We start from the raw sequence: 17,081 nt of genomic DNA on the forward strand, positions 1-17,081 counted from the left end.
ATAAAAACTTAAATAAGAACCATTCAACTTATAGAGCCCTTATGAGAAATAAACGCGGTAACCTGTGTGGAAAATGTGTTAACTGTGAAGAACTCGGCAAGCATTGGTTATCACCAGAGCCCAGGCCCCATGAGCAGGAACCAGTTGCTCCGACTGGAGCAGGGCTCCAAGGCAAACTGTTAAGAACCTGAGTAGGGACACTGCTCCTAATGCTCACATTTGATGTTCTCTCACAAAAGCCTCAAACTCAGGATCATTGGCATACAGTTCCAAAATTCTGATTCTTTCTTGAATTTCCTTTAAAAAAAAAGAAAGAAAGAAAGAAAAAGAGGCTGTACATTGCATTATAAAAACATATATATGTAACACAGACACAGACAACAGTGTGGGGATGGCCCAGGGAACAGGGGGTAGGGGACAGGTGGAAGTGGGCAAAGCGGGGGAAATAGGGACAGAAAGAGACTGCTTGGAGCGATGGGTACACGACGCAGTGTGCAGATGGTGTTATGACGTTTTGTTGAGTCATACACTTGAAACCAGTATGGTTTTGTGAACCAGTGTCACCTCAATAAATCCAATTAAAAATATATAAATAAATAAACACTGCTATTCACCACAAAAAATAGAAATATAAATAAATAAAGAGTTCTAATTTTTATAAGGAACTGTGCCTTTCTGGGCTATCCAGGGGAGAGGAATAGGAAGGAACAGCCTTTATAGGGAAATGGAAGGTTTGGATACTATATAAACTGCTCAGAATAACTCAGACATATTTTTAAGGAAGGGGGAAAGGAGGGAGAGGACATTTGCTAATAATGGAAATAGAAACCACTGGGTGGGGAATGAGGTGCCGCTCAGATGTATATACCCTCTGCATCCTACATCAACTGGGAGATATCATGAGGTAAGAACTAATCAGGAAATACTTGTCATCTTTTCTTGAAGCTCATGCATGTACACACACACCAGCAGCAGCAGAGTGACAACAGCAAAGCAAAGTTTCCTACCTCCCTGGAAAGCCCATTGTTCTCATACATGTGTCTGATTTCTTCCCTGCTCAGACCACCAAAGACCTCTCCTCCTGCAGCGCTGTAGAAGGGACGCGGAGGATAGGGTCCCTTATACGGCTCCATTCCCGCCTCACAGCTTTCATAGGGAGGGTTGTTCTTTACAGCATCTTCAACAGACGAGAGGCTATCAGGCTGCCTGATGGAGCCACAAAAAGAAAAGTATGATTGGTTCATGTTCCTGTTCAGATGCTCAACTACTAGGAAGACTATTTACCTGTAGCAAGATTTCTGTTGAGGGCAAAAAAAGGGGGTGAACTGATACAAATGGGAGAAGGAGCTATGAAAAATATCCAGATAAATCTCAAAAATTATTTATCAGGTATTATCATGTTATCTCCTCAACTGCCTAGCAAGGACCCTGTGAAATTGTTCCATGTCTCTTTGAAAGGATGCTCAGCATCACTGACCATCAGAGAAATGCAGATCAAAACCACCATGAGGTACCGCCTCACACTGGTCAGAATGGCCATCATAAACAGATCAACAAACAAGAGGTGCTGGCGAGGCTGTGGAGAAAAGGGAACCCTAGTCCACTGTTGGTGGGAATGCAGACTGGTGCAGCCATTGTGGAAAGCAGTGTGGAATTTCCTCAAAAAGCTGAAAATGGAACTGCCTTTTGATCCAGTGATTCCCCTGCTGGGACTATACCCTAAGAATCCCAAAACGCCAATTCAAAAGAACCTATGCACTCCAACGTTCATAGCAGCACAATTTACAATAGCCAAGTGTTAGAAGCAGCCTAAATGTCCATCAGTAGATGACTGGATCAAAAAATTACGGTACATTTACACAATGGAATACTATGCAGCAGAAAGAAAAAGAGAACTACTGAGCTTCGCGACAGCATGGATGGAACTGGAGAGCATTATGCTAAGTGAAATAAGCCAGGGGGCAAAAGACAAATAGCATATGATCTCACCTATAAGTGGAACGTAACCAACAATACAAAAATGCAAGGAAAATAAGACCAGCAACACTGAAAGGAAAAGACACTAAGAGAGACAAGAGGGAAGGAGGGAGGGGTGGGCGGGGGAAAAGGAAGGGAAGGGGAAAGTCCAGGAACATATAGCAAGGACTCATGGACAAAACCAAAGTGGGGAGGGATTGAGGGAGGGAGAGGGGGGACGGAGCAAGGGAAAGTGATGGGGGGAAGGCAGAGACAACTGTATTTGAAAAAATAAATAAAATAAAATAAATATTAAAAAAAAGAAAGAAAGAAATTGTTCCAGGTCTCATTCATCTTTATTTGCCCCACAGGGCGTGGCACTCAGTGCTGATGGGGAGCCATGCCTGCCATTAGATAGCATTCCTTTAAATGCATGTGGCACCATCATTGCCAGCTCAGACAAATCAAAAATCAATGTGTAATACACAGAGAATCTAAAAGAAATATAAATATGAGGGGACTGGGACTCAACTAAATTCAATTCAGATGTACAAATATTTATTGAGCATTGATTATGTATCTAAGACTGTTCTAAATACTAACGTTACAACAAATTCGTTGGAACCCCTGTCCAGAATGAGATTATAATCTAATGCAAAGTCAGGCTCAATAAAAAGGATAAGAACAACGATGGAAATGTGTCCTGGGTGCCTCCTTAGCAAGCCGAGGGTGAGGGAAAGGAAACTAGACCTAAACCAGCAGCTCTCAGAGACTACGGAAGCACAAAAGCAAAGTACAACCAGAGGTCATAATCATGTAACAACTCTAAAGGCCCTTAGATTGCTAGTCTAGCAAGTAGAACAGGTTATGTTTTCCCCACAGATGCAGCTACGCTTAACTAAAAGAAGACCAGATTTCATTTCCTGTCAAGTTCTTATCTAGATTTAAAACCAAATGAGTCAAAGGGTAACAAACTAACAGATCTGGTCCTCACACAAGGGTCTCACCTTTTGCCTACCCTTGCACCCCCTCCCCAACCATAAAACCAGCATTTCGGCCATACTCAACAATGCCATTCCTTCCGTGTGCCTTGGGATTCATCCCCGCCTTCCTAACTGTGCTCATGCTCAGTCCACTGGCTAGAAAGTGTCCTACCCCACCCGCAGTAAATATCTACTCTTCTGTCCAGCTAAATAACATAACGATCTTTCAAACTTCTAAGACTCTCTCCCCCAGGCAAAACTAATTCATCCCTCATCTAGGCCCCTTAGCATCTTATTCATTCTGCTGCCTGTGTGGTTTCCAAGTTGACACCTTTCGTGCCAGGGACTGTTTTCATTCAGCTTCATAGCTTTCTCCTCTCCACCCCAGGCTCCTATCCAATATTTGGCACACAGTAAGTATTGTACTAAATAAATGAATAAAAGGGACATTTTAGTCCACCAGAAAGCAGTTTTCTTTATTTACCTAAAGGGCCTCTGTCTTCCTCTCCTAGCATTCTGAGCTTGAAGAGTCCTGACGAGGAGGAAGATGACTGCAGAGGAGACGAGAAGTCCAACCGCGGAAGCAACGGTGACGCCTATCACCAAGGGCTCAGACACAAACTCCTCACAGCGCTCACCTCGGTACCACCAGTTCTCACCCACCCGGCATCTGCAATGAAAAATGACCAAGTCTAAATGTGAAATCACTCTGCGGAGAGCAATAATTGACAGCAGAAGGTTCAGTGGGACTGGGAAAGGTAAAGAAAAATGCTGACCACGTGAAGCTTCAGTAAAGAGGTAAGTATCAGGTTAAATGATCATACATTTTAAGAATGTGCTTACTGCCTGGCACAGAGGCAGGAGGCCAATGACTATAAGTAAATGATGGAATAAAAGACTAACGAGACTTAAAGGCAGTATCCGATTCAACTTCCTTAGTTATAGGTAACATAAAGCAGGCCCAGAAGAAAGTGGCTGGTGTGAGATCACACGATTAGTCAGCAACAGAGCAGGGGCTGGAACCCAGGTCCCCAGACTCCTCATGTCCTTCCCCCTTCCCGCAGAGATCCTCCACACCCCAGGCCCACGCACTGGTGCAAAAACGTCTTCAAATCCCAGGGCAGCAAGGAAATCACTCATTTTCCAAATAATATTAATTTCTCTGCATAGCAAGACTACTTTTCCCCTTAGTTTCCTAACTAAAGGTTATACTTTTTCACATAGAAGAGTCTGAATCAGTTCTACCTATGTTCTCTGTTTTCGGCATTATGCCAACATTTGACCTTTTTCACATTCACAAATTGCCCTCTTGTTTATTCTCAGCATCCTCTCCTTCTACACCATGAGACTGTGGTGTGTATGGTTGGGAGGTTGATTTGCTCGGCTTTGTTTAAGGCAGATGGGCAAGAAAGGACAGTCAGGCTACTTGCATCTGCTCATCTGTCTGCTGCTTTTTTTTTTTTTTTTTTTTTTTTTTGGTCCTCCCTTAAAAAATATGGATCTCGGGTACATAAAATAAGATATATTTGTCATAACTTCAAAGACTTTAAATATTCACTTTTCTTTATCTCTGAATACTCCATAGGACCAAGAGCAGCCCAAAGACATTAAAAACATAACCCAAATAGAACGAAACTCCTTTGTTTTCACTTTCAGTACAGCATAGTGTCGATCTTATGCAAAAACCTACTTTAGGCACCAAATGCCTCACCATTGCCTGTAAGAACCACAACAGAGACCTCCAACCACTCCAAGTACTCTCAGTAGAACACTTGGCAGTGTTTTCCTTACAGCTCCCAAAGGGCATAAAACAAAGTAACGATTTGAACTTGGTGTAAGTCAGGCCTCTTAACTGATTCAGTCTTCATATAAGAACTAGATGGCACCAATCTATTGCCTAGATATAACTTTTATAACACATATGGCTGTGATTATCCTAAAGTCATAGGTGTAGACCCTTTTGCTTCAGAGGGAGTATCTATAAACTTGTGAAGCCAAAACCCCCAACGACACCATACCTACAAATGGCCCCATGTCCAGGCATAATGTCACACTTCCCATCATTGAAGCAGAAGTCAGGCTGTAGGTCACAGAGACTCTGACAGGGCCGCTCTTCCACACTCAGGTACCCAGGGTAGCATCTGCACTCTGCTTCTCCACTCCAGGGATTGACCAAACACTCAGAAAATTCATTGCATGCCTGAAACTTGCAAGGGTTGGCCTGATCACCTTAAACACCAAACAAACCAGAAAATTATTCAAGGAAAGGCACAGGAGTTGCAGTACATGAAGGCCCACCTCTAAGGCTCCCTGCTCCAAGGTACTGCGGGACAACCCCCTTCCTGAACCATTAAAATACAGCATCACCACCAATACCACAAAAAAATTCTGACTCACCTAGGATACCCTTTCACCAGGGAGCCTGGCCCTGACAACACCTGGATTTTAGATTTCCAGCTTTCAAAAGTACGAGAGAATAAATTTCTGCTTTTGTAAGCCACCCAGTTTGTGGTCCTTTGTTACAGCAGCGTGAGGAAAGCAACCCAGGTGCTCACGGGTACGTTGCTCATATAACAAGGAGAGCACACACATGGGCTGACAGGCGGGCAGTTTGTACAGCAGGATTCCAGGGTGCGTTTCCCAAGTCTTCGTCGTCTTATTCCAGGGCACATACCATAACTTTGTACTCAGAAAATAATATAACCCTGGCCTAGCAGTGAGGGACAGGAGTGCACATAGCGAGTGCGAGGGAGGATGTTGCATGGCTCCCGCTCTTCATGGAAGTTCAAGAGTTTGTGAAAACAAGTTAGGCAAGAGACAAGTCAGTCTCGTCTCTAGCCAATCTTGAGATAAAATATTTTAATCTGAAGGCCTTTAACTAAAAATATACAGTAGTAAGAAAATTCTCTTTAAGAATTCTAAACACTGTGATCCTCCTATGGGTACAGGTGAATGTCTGAGGGAAGGAAAACAGGACCTGCAATATGAAAGAGACAAATGTTGCTCCCTTTTGCTCCAGACCAAGGAGAGATACTAAGACTGATATGTTATTCATGTGAACAAAAGACTGTAGCTTTAAAGTCCTTTTCCAGTGCTTTGCGTAGGTTAAATGTGGATGCCCGGAACAGATGACCCTCTGTTTAAATGTACCTTAATGACTTATGGGAAAATAAATGTACACCTGAAGCTAACGTTGGGATAAGAGACAGGAATTAAACTGTAGAACGAATTATGTCTAGTTTTCCATGGGCAGGCAAAGAGAGGGATTGATGGGTCCACAAAAATGCGAGTGGAGAAAATACGAAGAAGTGAAGAAAGGCGGCCAGAGTAGCTGGAGTAACATGGTCGCTGGCTTGGTCCAAAAAGCTCGTCAATAAGAAATGACATTGAGCCCTAGCTGGTGTGGCTCAGTGGACCGGGCACCAGCCTGTGACCCAAAAGGTTGCCAGTTTTATTCCCAGTGTAAGGCACACGCCTAGGTTGCAGGCCAGGTCCCCGGCAGGTCCCCAGAGCGTGTGAAATGCAACTACACATTGATGTTTCTCTCCTTCTCTTCCCCTCTCTAAAAATAAATAAATAAAATGGTTTTTTTTTTAATATTTTTTAAAAAGAAATGACTTTGAAAGGTTGCTGAAGAAGCTTAGGATACTTATGCCTAACAATATTTTAATCCATCTGGTGTGGTATGATTAAGCCTCCTCTGTCATCCTCATATCATCAGCAAATATCTGAAAGAATCAACTACTTTGTGTTAGAAGTGCTTCAGGGAAGTCAAAAATGGAATTGTGGACCTGACCAGTGTGGCTCAGTTGGTTTGGCATCATCCTGTAAGACAAAGGATCACCAGTTTGATTCCCAGTCAGGGCGCATGCTTGGGTTGTGGGTTTGGTCCCCAGTCAGGGTGCGATTGAGAGGCAACCAATCAATGCTTCTCTCTCACATCAATATTTCTTTCCCTCTCTTTCTCTATCCCTTCCCCTCTCTCTAAAAATAAATAAATAAAATCTTTTTTAAAAAATGTGACTGTGATCTGTCCTGGGTTTTCATAAAGAACAACCACAAGCATCAAGACAAATGTGAGACTGGAAATTCAGCAGAAGAAACTTTGAGCTGGTGGTGATTAAGAGATATTTAAGAGTTGCTACCCTGTTCATTCCTAAAGATACTGAGGATGGGAGGCACATGGATGCAGGTTTTACAATGCACGTGGGAGGGGCTAATGCCAGTCATTTGAATATTAAAGAAAAAGGTGACCCTATAAACCTGGAAGACTCAGTATGCAGTTGACACATGAGTTACATATAAAACTGAAGTAAATGCATTTATTTATCACACTTCCCTTTTTTAAAAAAGTAGACTTTTGCAAAAGTTTTATAAATTATAACAGCTTGCATTTGTATGGCTAGTTAAATGCAAATATATGTTATTTGTTTAATCCTTAGAATAGCCCCATGAAATATATAGACCAGCTAATATTTTATTCCCATTTCTTAAAATGTTTTAAATTTTTCAATTAGAGTTGTCATACAATATTATATTAGTTTCAGGTGTACAACATAGTGACCAGACATTCATATAACTTATGAAGTAATCACCCAAAACATTATATCCATTTAACATATGAGGGACTAAGCTCAAAGATAAAATAGCTCATCTAGGGTCACATAAATGATAAATGGCAGAGCAGAGACAAGAAACCTGGCCTTCCAAATTATAATTAATTGCTACTTCCACTACACTACGTGGCAAAGAATGTGCAACCAGCCTTAGAGAACTTAAATGGCAATAGATTTAGATATTGGAAGATTAGCCAAATCATTTTCCTCACTTCCAATGAATAATGAGCCTTCAAGGATTTCAAAGAAAAGAATGTTTGCTTCTTTCTCAGTTAAAGAACAGAGTTGACTTTCAAAGCAGTTTGACAGTAAAAGGCACTGGAGAAATACAAACCCAGACATTCCCCATTACTTCTACCCAAAACCATTGTCCTCTGGTGTGTAGAAGATTAAAAAAAAAAAAAGAAAAGAAAAAAAAAAGAACAAAGTCTGAGGATTCAATAGAGTTTCCAAATAAAAACAAGGGTTCATTTTGTTTATTCATGGTATTTTTCAGTACCTCCTACAAGTGGTTAATAAAACAGATAAAGTCTCAGTCCTTACGGAGAGCTAAACTGGAGATACTGGCCATTACACAACTATGTGCATAAATTAGCATTATTATAATAGTTATAAATTCCATGGCAGGAAAAGAATATGGTGTTACAAAAAAAATCTAATATGAAAGAGCTAATCTAGATTATGGGGGAGTCAGTGAATGTCTTAAGGAAGAGACATTTGAACTGAGGGATAAAAGTGTGAGCAGAAGTCAGCCAAGAGGGGAACGAGTTCCAGGCAAAGAAGCTAATATGTGCAAAGGCCTCAAGGCAAGAAAAGTTTTTTGAATCTGAGGAACTAAAAATGAGCTAGTTTGACTTGGTGAGCAAAGAAGTTAGTTTCATTGAATGATATTGGGGAAGAAGATGGGGTCCAGGCCTTGTGGCTATTGAACCAGGTAGTCACTGAAGTATTTCAGGCAGAAAAGTGAAATAACCTGACTGATGTTTTATAAAGAGCACCCTGGCTTCTGTCTAGAGAATGGACGGAGAAGGGAACAAGAGAGGTAGTGAGGAACCTGGTTCAAGTGAGAAATAACGGTGGTTTGGCCTGGAGTTGTGACAGTGGAGAAAGAGAGAAGCATACAGATTTGACATATATTTAGAAATCAGAATCAATATTAGTTTAGTGAATGACTGAAAGTTGGGAGTGATGAAAACTGAGGTATCAGAATGATTTCCCAGGTTTCTGGCTTAAGTAGCTGAGTGGATGAGTGGACATGGCTTCCCATTTATCAAGATAATGAAGCTGAGAGGAATAAATACCGCTGGAAGGTGACAGGATATGGAAAACAAGAGCTCACTCTTACACATCCTACATTTGATATACATAGAATACATCCAAGTTGACATCAACAAGTATATAGTAGTTAAATATTGATTCTGGAGCTCAGAAGATAAGTCTGATCTGCATATAAAAATGTGATGAGTTATTTACATTTACATTAGACTTACAACAGTGAAAATGGATAAAACAACTTAGGAAAATAATATAGAAGGAAAGAAAGTCCAAATCTGCTGGGCTTGGCTACATAGAGATATGGCAAGAACAGACCCAGTGGATAGGTAAAAAAGAGAGCCAGTAGAGTAGGTAGAAAAGTGAATGGGGGGTAAATAAGTAAAGATATCATGTATGGACAACCATTTCTTGTTTTGTTTTGTTGTTTTTCCCCCTCACCTGAGGACATGTTTTTCATTGCTTTTAGAGAGAGAAACATAAATGTGAGAGAGAAACATTAATTGGGTGCCTCCTCTAACACTCCAGGACTGGGGATCATAAGTGCCCAGACCAACAGGGACCAGACCCACAACCTAGGTGTGTGCCCTGACTGGGAATCGAACATACTTTCTCAGTTACAGGACAGTGCTCCAACCGAGCTTCACTGGCCAGGAGTTAAGGACAACCCTTTTGAAAAGAGAATGATGTTGATGTCCTTGGAAGAGATATTTTACTAATTATCAAGATGTGGAAAATTTGCCTGACATAGGATTCTTTTACCTACAAATGTTGAATTCAACTTGACTTCAACAATGTTGAATTCTTCAGGGCAGAAGAAAATAATTAATTAATGGATCCCACTTAGAAACAAGCAGTGTAATCAATATCATTACCTGATTCCACATCAAGGGAGTATTTATCAATAGCCAAGTTCATGGTTTGGTAGGCAGTGGTGCAAAAGTCTTCCAGAATCATATACACAGCATTGTTGACATTAGGAGGAACAGACGTGGTGAACTTCATTCTGCTGTTCACCACAATACTGCCATTTCTGAAGTTCAAGATTTCTAAATTCTGGAACCCTGTGAGATTTGACTGGAGATAGGGAACCAGCTACAATACACAGAAAATGATCAGTTTATTAACAAGGTTTTGCATTTTGTTCAAAACATACAAAAAGCAAAAACAAAAAAACAGATAAGCCCCTCCCCCTTTCCAAACTGCATGCTATTTAAATTATTTAAACTGTTCATCAGCAGTGGTATCAATTGTAACTACCCAATACCTTCACAATCCCTTTACCTTTTTCACCTAGTTCCCCAGCCCCCTCCTCCCTGGAAACTATCAGTATGTTCTCTGTATGTATGAGCCTGTTTCTGTTTTGTTTGTTCATTTATATTGCTCTTTAGATTCCACATATATATGAAATCATATGGTATTTGTCTTTCTCTGATGACTCATTTCACTTCACATAATATCCTCTAGGTCCATGCATGCTGTTGCAAATGGTAATGGTTATGGGGATGTAAAGTACAGCATAGGAAATATAACCAATAATATTGTAATAATTATGTATGGTGCCAGTTGGGCACTGGAAATATCAGGGAGAACGCTTTGTAAAGTATACATCTGTCCAACTGCTGCGCTGCACACTTGAAACTAATAAAAAATAATATTGAATATAAACTGTAACTGAAAAAAATTTTTTAAAGAGAACAGGAAGATCAGTTGTGAATTATTTGAGAGTCATGAGATTTTAATAGTGATATTTAAGAATCCCATGGAACTCACAGACAGTTCTAGATAACAGAGAGTTTATTTTCTGTTTCACTATAGGGTCACAACAGTGAAAGCATCATAGGTACCCAGAAAACACTGGTTTTACAATAAACTGTGAAAAAAAACATGTTTCGGTTCCAGAATTCATGAATACAGTCTTCAGTATCTAAGTCGTCACATCTCCCTCATGCCACATTTGTGTTTCTTGTTTCTTATATACACCTGTCTTATTGTTTATCTACCAACTCTAGGCCCTGACACTATTTGTAGTTGATTTTTTTAAAAAAGAGTGTCTACAGCAGACCACATTTTCCTTGGCTCAGGTCTTATTGTTGAGGGGGAAATAGGTGCTTCATACATGATTACTAACTAAGGCCCATATTTCACATCTTGTGCTTACCAATTCTAAGAATCTTTGTTCCAAGGCTTTATACTCCAAAGAGTTTTTATTAAACAGATCTTCTGAAAACATCATGTTAGTCACTCGAAGGCTAAAGAACACTAGCAAAGCTCCTGAGGTTTGCGTATGATTTGAGTCACCTCTTTTTGTGGGCCGAGGCACAACAGCCATCTCTGTGGAGTGAACATTTGTAGACTTTTCCACATAACTACCAACCTTGCCATTTTCCTCTGGGAGTAGTTCAGGCTGATAGTAATCTGTGCCTGTCCAGTCCAGTTCTAGTGAAATATCCTGTACGCCCATAATTACTTCATCCTCCAGCAGGGTGGGGCTTGTGGTTGGAGGCAATGTGGCGGACTGGATCATGGAAGCTTGCAACCAGAGCTTGTCTCTACTCTCTGGCGCACTTGCCAATGTGTCTCCGGACAAATTCCCTAGGGAAGAAGTTTTTGTCCAAACTGTATCTGATTCTGGCAATGTGGTCCACAAAGGTTGCATATCCGACTTCATTATTGAAATCTTGCTATCAAACCGGTCATGACGAGATGACTCTGTGGTTTGTTCCATATCCTCCTTTCGAAAGAGTTGTACTTGACCTGGTTTACCAGTAGAAGCAGAGATAGCTATAGACGTCAGTACAGGAGGTGCTTTAGCACCTGAGTAATAATCAATGTCAGGTACCTCTGACATGTGCTTGGAGAGTAGAGATGCAGATTGAGTTGTGGTCTCTGCAGAAATGGGCACAGTAGGTCCATCACGGGGCTCTTTCTCTGCAAAATGTGTGGATCTACCAAAATGCCCATATTTTGAGCGCTCAATACTTCTGTCTGTGGAATCTATTTTGTCATCTGTAACTAGTTTGTCATCTACACCCTCAGGTGGCAAAAGTGAATCCTCTTCTTCCAGCCATGACTTAGACAGTGGTTGAGTGCTCTTCTCTAGTGAAGTATCACTCCATGGCCAAGTAATCAGACCCATTTTTTGCCCAGACCCTGAACCTAAGCCACTCTCAAATATGAACTCTTTTTCCATGGATGTGTCTGGCATGAAAGTGCTCACTTCTAATTGGCCTTTGACTTCGGAGACCAAAGAGTCCAAGCCAAAATGTATATTTACTTCCTGAGAAGAAAGATCTGTTGTGACAGAAGAGACCAGATATGGTGAGGATGTCAAAGACACCCCCGAGTCTTCCATAGATGGAATTGTGTCTTTTGGCACAGAGTGAGTGGATGGACTTGAAGGCAGTGGATCAATAGAAAGAAAATCTAACTCTTCAACTTCAGTTAATCCTAAAAAATGAAATTTTCCATTAATTAACCTACAGTGTTACTAACAGTTGTTCCCAGTCCTCCTAATAAAACCAGCTTCCTGGTTTTTTCCCCCATTAGATTAGGAAGAACAGTTCCTGACTTTTACATTGCTATATCCAGCAAAAAATAGGATGACATGATTTATGTTTTTGTGATGTGGTATAATCACTCATGAATATACCCCTTTTCCTTGAGAATAACAAGATATCATCTATTAAAATAATTCAGTTTTAAACAGTTGGGTTTTTTTCCTCCACTCCATAAAACTAAAGAGCTGTTGCTAGCCATATTGACTATAGACACTGAATCCAGTGAAAATTTAGGGAGAAAATTTTCTAGGAAATTTTGTTTGTCTTTGAATTTACATTTCCTTGTTATGTTTATTATCCATCATCCTTCAGGTTCACCTAATGTTCATAATCCCAGGTCATTATTTATATCTTTGTTCATCTTCCTCTTTCATATGTATACTCTAGACCTGGGTCCCAGTGATTTTTCCTTTCCTTCACAATTTCTAAATCGTCTACTTGATTTTCATTTTTTAATCTGTACTATGACTGCCTTAGTTCAGGTTCTCCCCTTCTGAAGCCTAATGCAAGTTAAAAATCTCTATTCCTGGCCCCTACAAGTAACCCTGTTAAAAACTAATGGGATAATCTTTGATGCTCTTTACTGCTCCAATATTCAAGTAAGTAAAGTAGTTATTTAATAGTAATAATTATATATATATATATTTTAATAGAACCTTCAAAATATCTATTAATTGATCTCCACCCCAGCCCACCAAGTTCATTTCCCATTATTTTTGTCCATTCCAACCAATTAAATCTGATCGTTCCCTCTCTCACATAACCACCTTCCCAAGATATTTCCTCCTAATGCATGCAACCATGGTTTTCTCTTAACCTGTCTCTTCCTCGCCTCAAAACCCTTGTGATCTGGTACAATAAAGTAAAGATATATGAAAAGTGGGTATAATTTCTTACCGTCTTCTAGTAAGAGAAATCCAGAAATCTGTTCCTCAGAAGCCACAGGCAAGTCGGTCCGAAGCACTGCTGGGCTGACAGAAGGAAGAGTGAAGCTGCTAACCTCTGAAACCTCTGGGGAAGAACTGAGACCCACCTTCGAGGGAAAGGCTAATTTGGGTGGAGACGCTAAATCACCCACAGGTCTTTCTGACCAGAGTTCCCTGCCAGTGGCAGAGGGAGGACCAGAGCTGAAATCAAGTGGAGAAATACTGCTGGTGGCGGATTCATCTGCTGAGGGCCATTCAGCTTGAAGGGTATTATCCTAGGGGGGAAAAAGAAGCTAAATCATATCACAGGTAAAGAGAAACACATAAAAATGATTTTAAAGACCACCTACCTACTTAAATTCCCAGATTTTCTAGGGACAAGGAGGCAATGTAATATTGGGGGAAGAGGGACATGGGCTCTAGAATCAGACAGATTTGTAATCAAATTCCAATTCGAGTTGAAAAGTCTAGCTGAAAACCATGTGCCTATTGAATCTCAGCTGGAAAGGGGAAATAGATAACATACTTAAAAGATTCCAAACAAAATGAATTTGTGGAAGAAAATGTTGTTTTTCTTGCTTTAGATAATTTCTTTTCCTCTATTTTAGCTTAAATACTTTAAATACATAGAAGTTACTAATATCTGTAATTTGCTGTCAAAGACCTAAGCACATTACCAACAGCAGAAAAGAATAATTAGCAATTTTATTCATTATCCTGAAAGATACTTAATTAATTAAGATGTTTGTTTTGATAGAAAATGCCACCACATCAAAATGAGGCCGGGTTATCTCAAACAAATACTAACATCTGTGAAATGGTATCACACAAAATACAATTTTCTCTTCCTAGTGACTTTTTACTAACATAATACTAATCTTATATTCAAATTTCGCTTACAGAGTAGAAAAGTAGACAGAAACATAATCTTTTAGCATGCTAATTATTTAATCCTATGAAGATTAGTCTATGTAAAAATGTTTACTAATGATGCTGAAAGGAAAAATGCAAGATGTTTGGCAGGAGTTTATATGTTTTCATCTATGCTGGGTTATGAATTAAAAAAACAAGTATCACATGCATAGAATTCATAAAATATTTCCTGGGCAAAAGTGGAAAAGGAGAAAAAATCAATCACCTCTACCCTAAATAGCATTAAAATCACATGGAAACATTTTTAAAAATACCAGGGTCCAGGCTCTACATTCCAGAGATTCTAACTTAATTGCTCTGATGATGAGATTTAGACATGATACTTTAAAAAACTCCCAAGTAGGGAATATAGCCTGATCATGTTCTGCTCATACTATTCCACCCTAGATCTCTAAAATATGTCTTTACTTTTTCAATTGTTATATTTTTCATTAACTGAAACCTCCAAGAAATCTCCCACATGTATAAACCTCCCTGAAGACAAGAATTCATGGAATAGCTATGAACAAAATGAAGCCCATGAAAACTAAGAATAGGAAACTGACTATCACCCCTTCCTCTTCCTGCAGGAGATTCCTACCAGTGGCATATGCTCTCGAGCCTCGTATGCTTTTTAAACAAAAGCACACAATTTTAAGGTGGCTAACTGCAGTTCGGTCTATGGCCATCAAATAAAACAGAACCTGCTGGCCTATGAATAGATTCACCCAAATGTCATGACCTAATTAGTCTTTTATGTTTTGTCTGTATCTCTCCCCTTGTCTTTCCATCAAGGGCGTGTGTGCGGAAGTTTAGACAGCACACTCACAATCAAAAGGGAGGAGCGTGAGGCAAGAAATCCCCAGGCATGTCCTAATCTATCCCTTCTTTCAGTGACAAATGCATGGAAGGATAACAACGGTAGTTCACTGGGTACATGTAGAGATGCCCTCAATACCATCTACAATTTTTAAAGTAACAGCACTCTGTCAAATAAATTAATTTCCTTCAGTGGAAAGACACCATGCTATTTTAATTAGGTCCTATTTTAAGCGGGCCACCAAATTGGTCATTCTTTATTTGCCACCACCGCTGGTCTTCCTCATCTTGCTCTCTGCACTGGGAGGCTAACCCTCATTAACTTCATCATTCCTGCGCCCTCACCATCTGTCTTCTGCTTGAGTTTGCCCATTTGGAAGCACAAGGAGAAGATTCAAGGACAGGAAGAGTGAGAGGTGGGAGCATTTCTTCCCTGCTCCCTCCAAGCCTCCAATACTCTGTCTCTTGCGGCAGCTGCATCCCTCCACAGTTGCAGCTCCAGCTCTCCCTAGGCTCTGGTAAGAGTATTTCCTCCCCTTGCCCCATAATCCAGTGACTGGTAACAGCTTCTCAGTGTGGTTAGTCTCTGCATACCTCATCATCTCTTCTTTACTCCTTAACCCTGTATACACTACCACCTAGGTGTCTCCGTAACTCCTGAGACCCTGGCTGAGCCATGTTTTGTAGTCCAGCACGTTTTAAAAGCCCATAAAATTCTGAATCATTTCTGTCAAAAGATGACTAAAGTTGACCGTTGAACAATGCAGGCATTAAGGGCACTGACCCCACCACACCTTCCCACATAGTAAAAAATCTGAATATAACTTTAGACTGTCCCAAAATTTCTAGTAGCCTACTGTTGATCAGAGCCTTACTGATAACATAAATAGTTGATCAACACATATTTTGTAGTATTATAATATATATTGTATTATTACAATAAGGATAGCTAGAGAAAAGAAAATTTGTGGAGGGAATCATAAAGAAGAGAAAATGCAGTTATGGTACTGTATGTATTTATTGGGAAAAAATCTACATATAAGTTGACCCACACAGTTCAAACTTGTGTTGTTAAAGAGTCCACTGTACATAATTCACAACGAAATACAAATGACCAAAAAGGAGGAATGAGAATTAGTTAAAACAACAAAACATGAACCCAAAATGGTATTATTCTGGTTTAACTTACTTAGAAATAAAGAATCTAGAAAGGAAAGAGGGAAGTGATGAAAAGTAGATGATGTAATATTAGTAAATATTTTTTGGCAATGTGGCATTGGTCAAAAAAAGGGAATAGAAGATACATCTAAGCATCAGGCTGGAGTATCTGACCTGAGTCTGTTAAAGTGAAATATATGAGAGAAAAGCAAGATATATGTAAAAGAAAGGAGAAGCAGAAGGTCATCCTTTAATGACTAGAAGTAACTGCAAATGATCTATAGAAAAGAAAAAAAATTCAGGATAAGAAATTACCTCTTGGGATTTCTCTGTCAGAAGTAAACCTGAGAGACCTCTGGACAAGATGGTGGCATAGGTAAATGAGGTGCTCGCCTCCTCCACAACCATATCAAAATTACAGCTAAACTACAGAACAATCATCGTTCAGAACCACCTGATATCTAGCTGACTAGAAGTCTTATAACTAGGAATTTAAAGAAGAAGCCACATCAAGACTGGCAGAAGAGGTGGAAACACAGAATGGGCTGGTCCCATATTAATGTGAGGTAAATAAAAATCAAGAGGGATATATCAAGAGGGATAGCTCCCCTAAGGGAATCCCAACCTCACACCAGGCCCCGTAGCCCAAGGTTCCAGTGCCAGGAAGAGAAGTCCCCATAACTTCTGCCTGTGAAAACCAGCAGGGATAGTGGCTGAGTGAGACAAAGGGCTTCTGGAGTCCCAGGTAGTTAGGTCCTCCTAAAGGGCCCAAGTAGAAACTTATTCAGACTCATTCCCTCTGAACTCCAGCATTCGGATAGTAGCTCAAAAGGTACCAGGGACATACAGGGAGAAACTGAATTGTCTGGCATTAGGCTA

General features: G+C 40.2%; 1 protein-coding gene across 1 annotated transcript in view; it reads right to left on the reverse strand.

Moving 5' to 3' along the window:
• Positions 1–213: 213 nt before the first annotated feature.
• The window catches only part of IMPG2 (interphotoreceptor matrix proteoglycan 2), a 64,709-nt gene continuing 47,841 nt past the window's right edge, over positions 214–17,081 (reverse strand). Inside the window, exons 12-18 of the mRNA XM_054577390.1 lie at positions 13,285–13,588; positions 10,989–12,277; positions 9,703–9,922; positions 4,958–5,168; positions 3,425–3,609; positions 1,008–1,219; positions 214–297 (exon numbers count right to left, since the gene is read on the reverse strand). Coding sequence (XP_054433365.1) covers positions 214–297; positions 1,008–1,219; positions 3,425–3,609; positions 4,958–5,168; positions 9,703–9,922; positions 10,989–12,277; positions 13,285–13,588 — 2,505 coding nt within the window. The remainder of the gene's footprint in view (positions 298–1,007; positions 1,220–3,424; positions 3,610–4,957; positions 5,169–9,702; positions 9,923–10,988; positions 12,278–13,284; positions 13,589–17,081) is intronic.

The sequence above is a fragment of the Pteronotus mesoamericanus genome, unplaced genomic scaffold, assembly GCF_021234165.1.
Source record: "Pteronotus mesoamericanus isolate MK-2021 breed Mesoamerican mustached bat unplaced genomic scaffold, CSHL_Meso_final contig_42, whole genome shotgun sequence".
Taxonomy (NCBI): domain Eukaryota; kingdom Metazoa; phylum Chordata; class Mammalia; order Chiroptera; family Mormoopidae; genus Pteronotus; species Pteronotus mesoamericanus.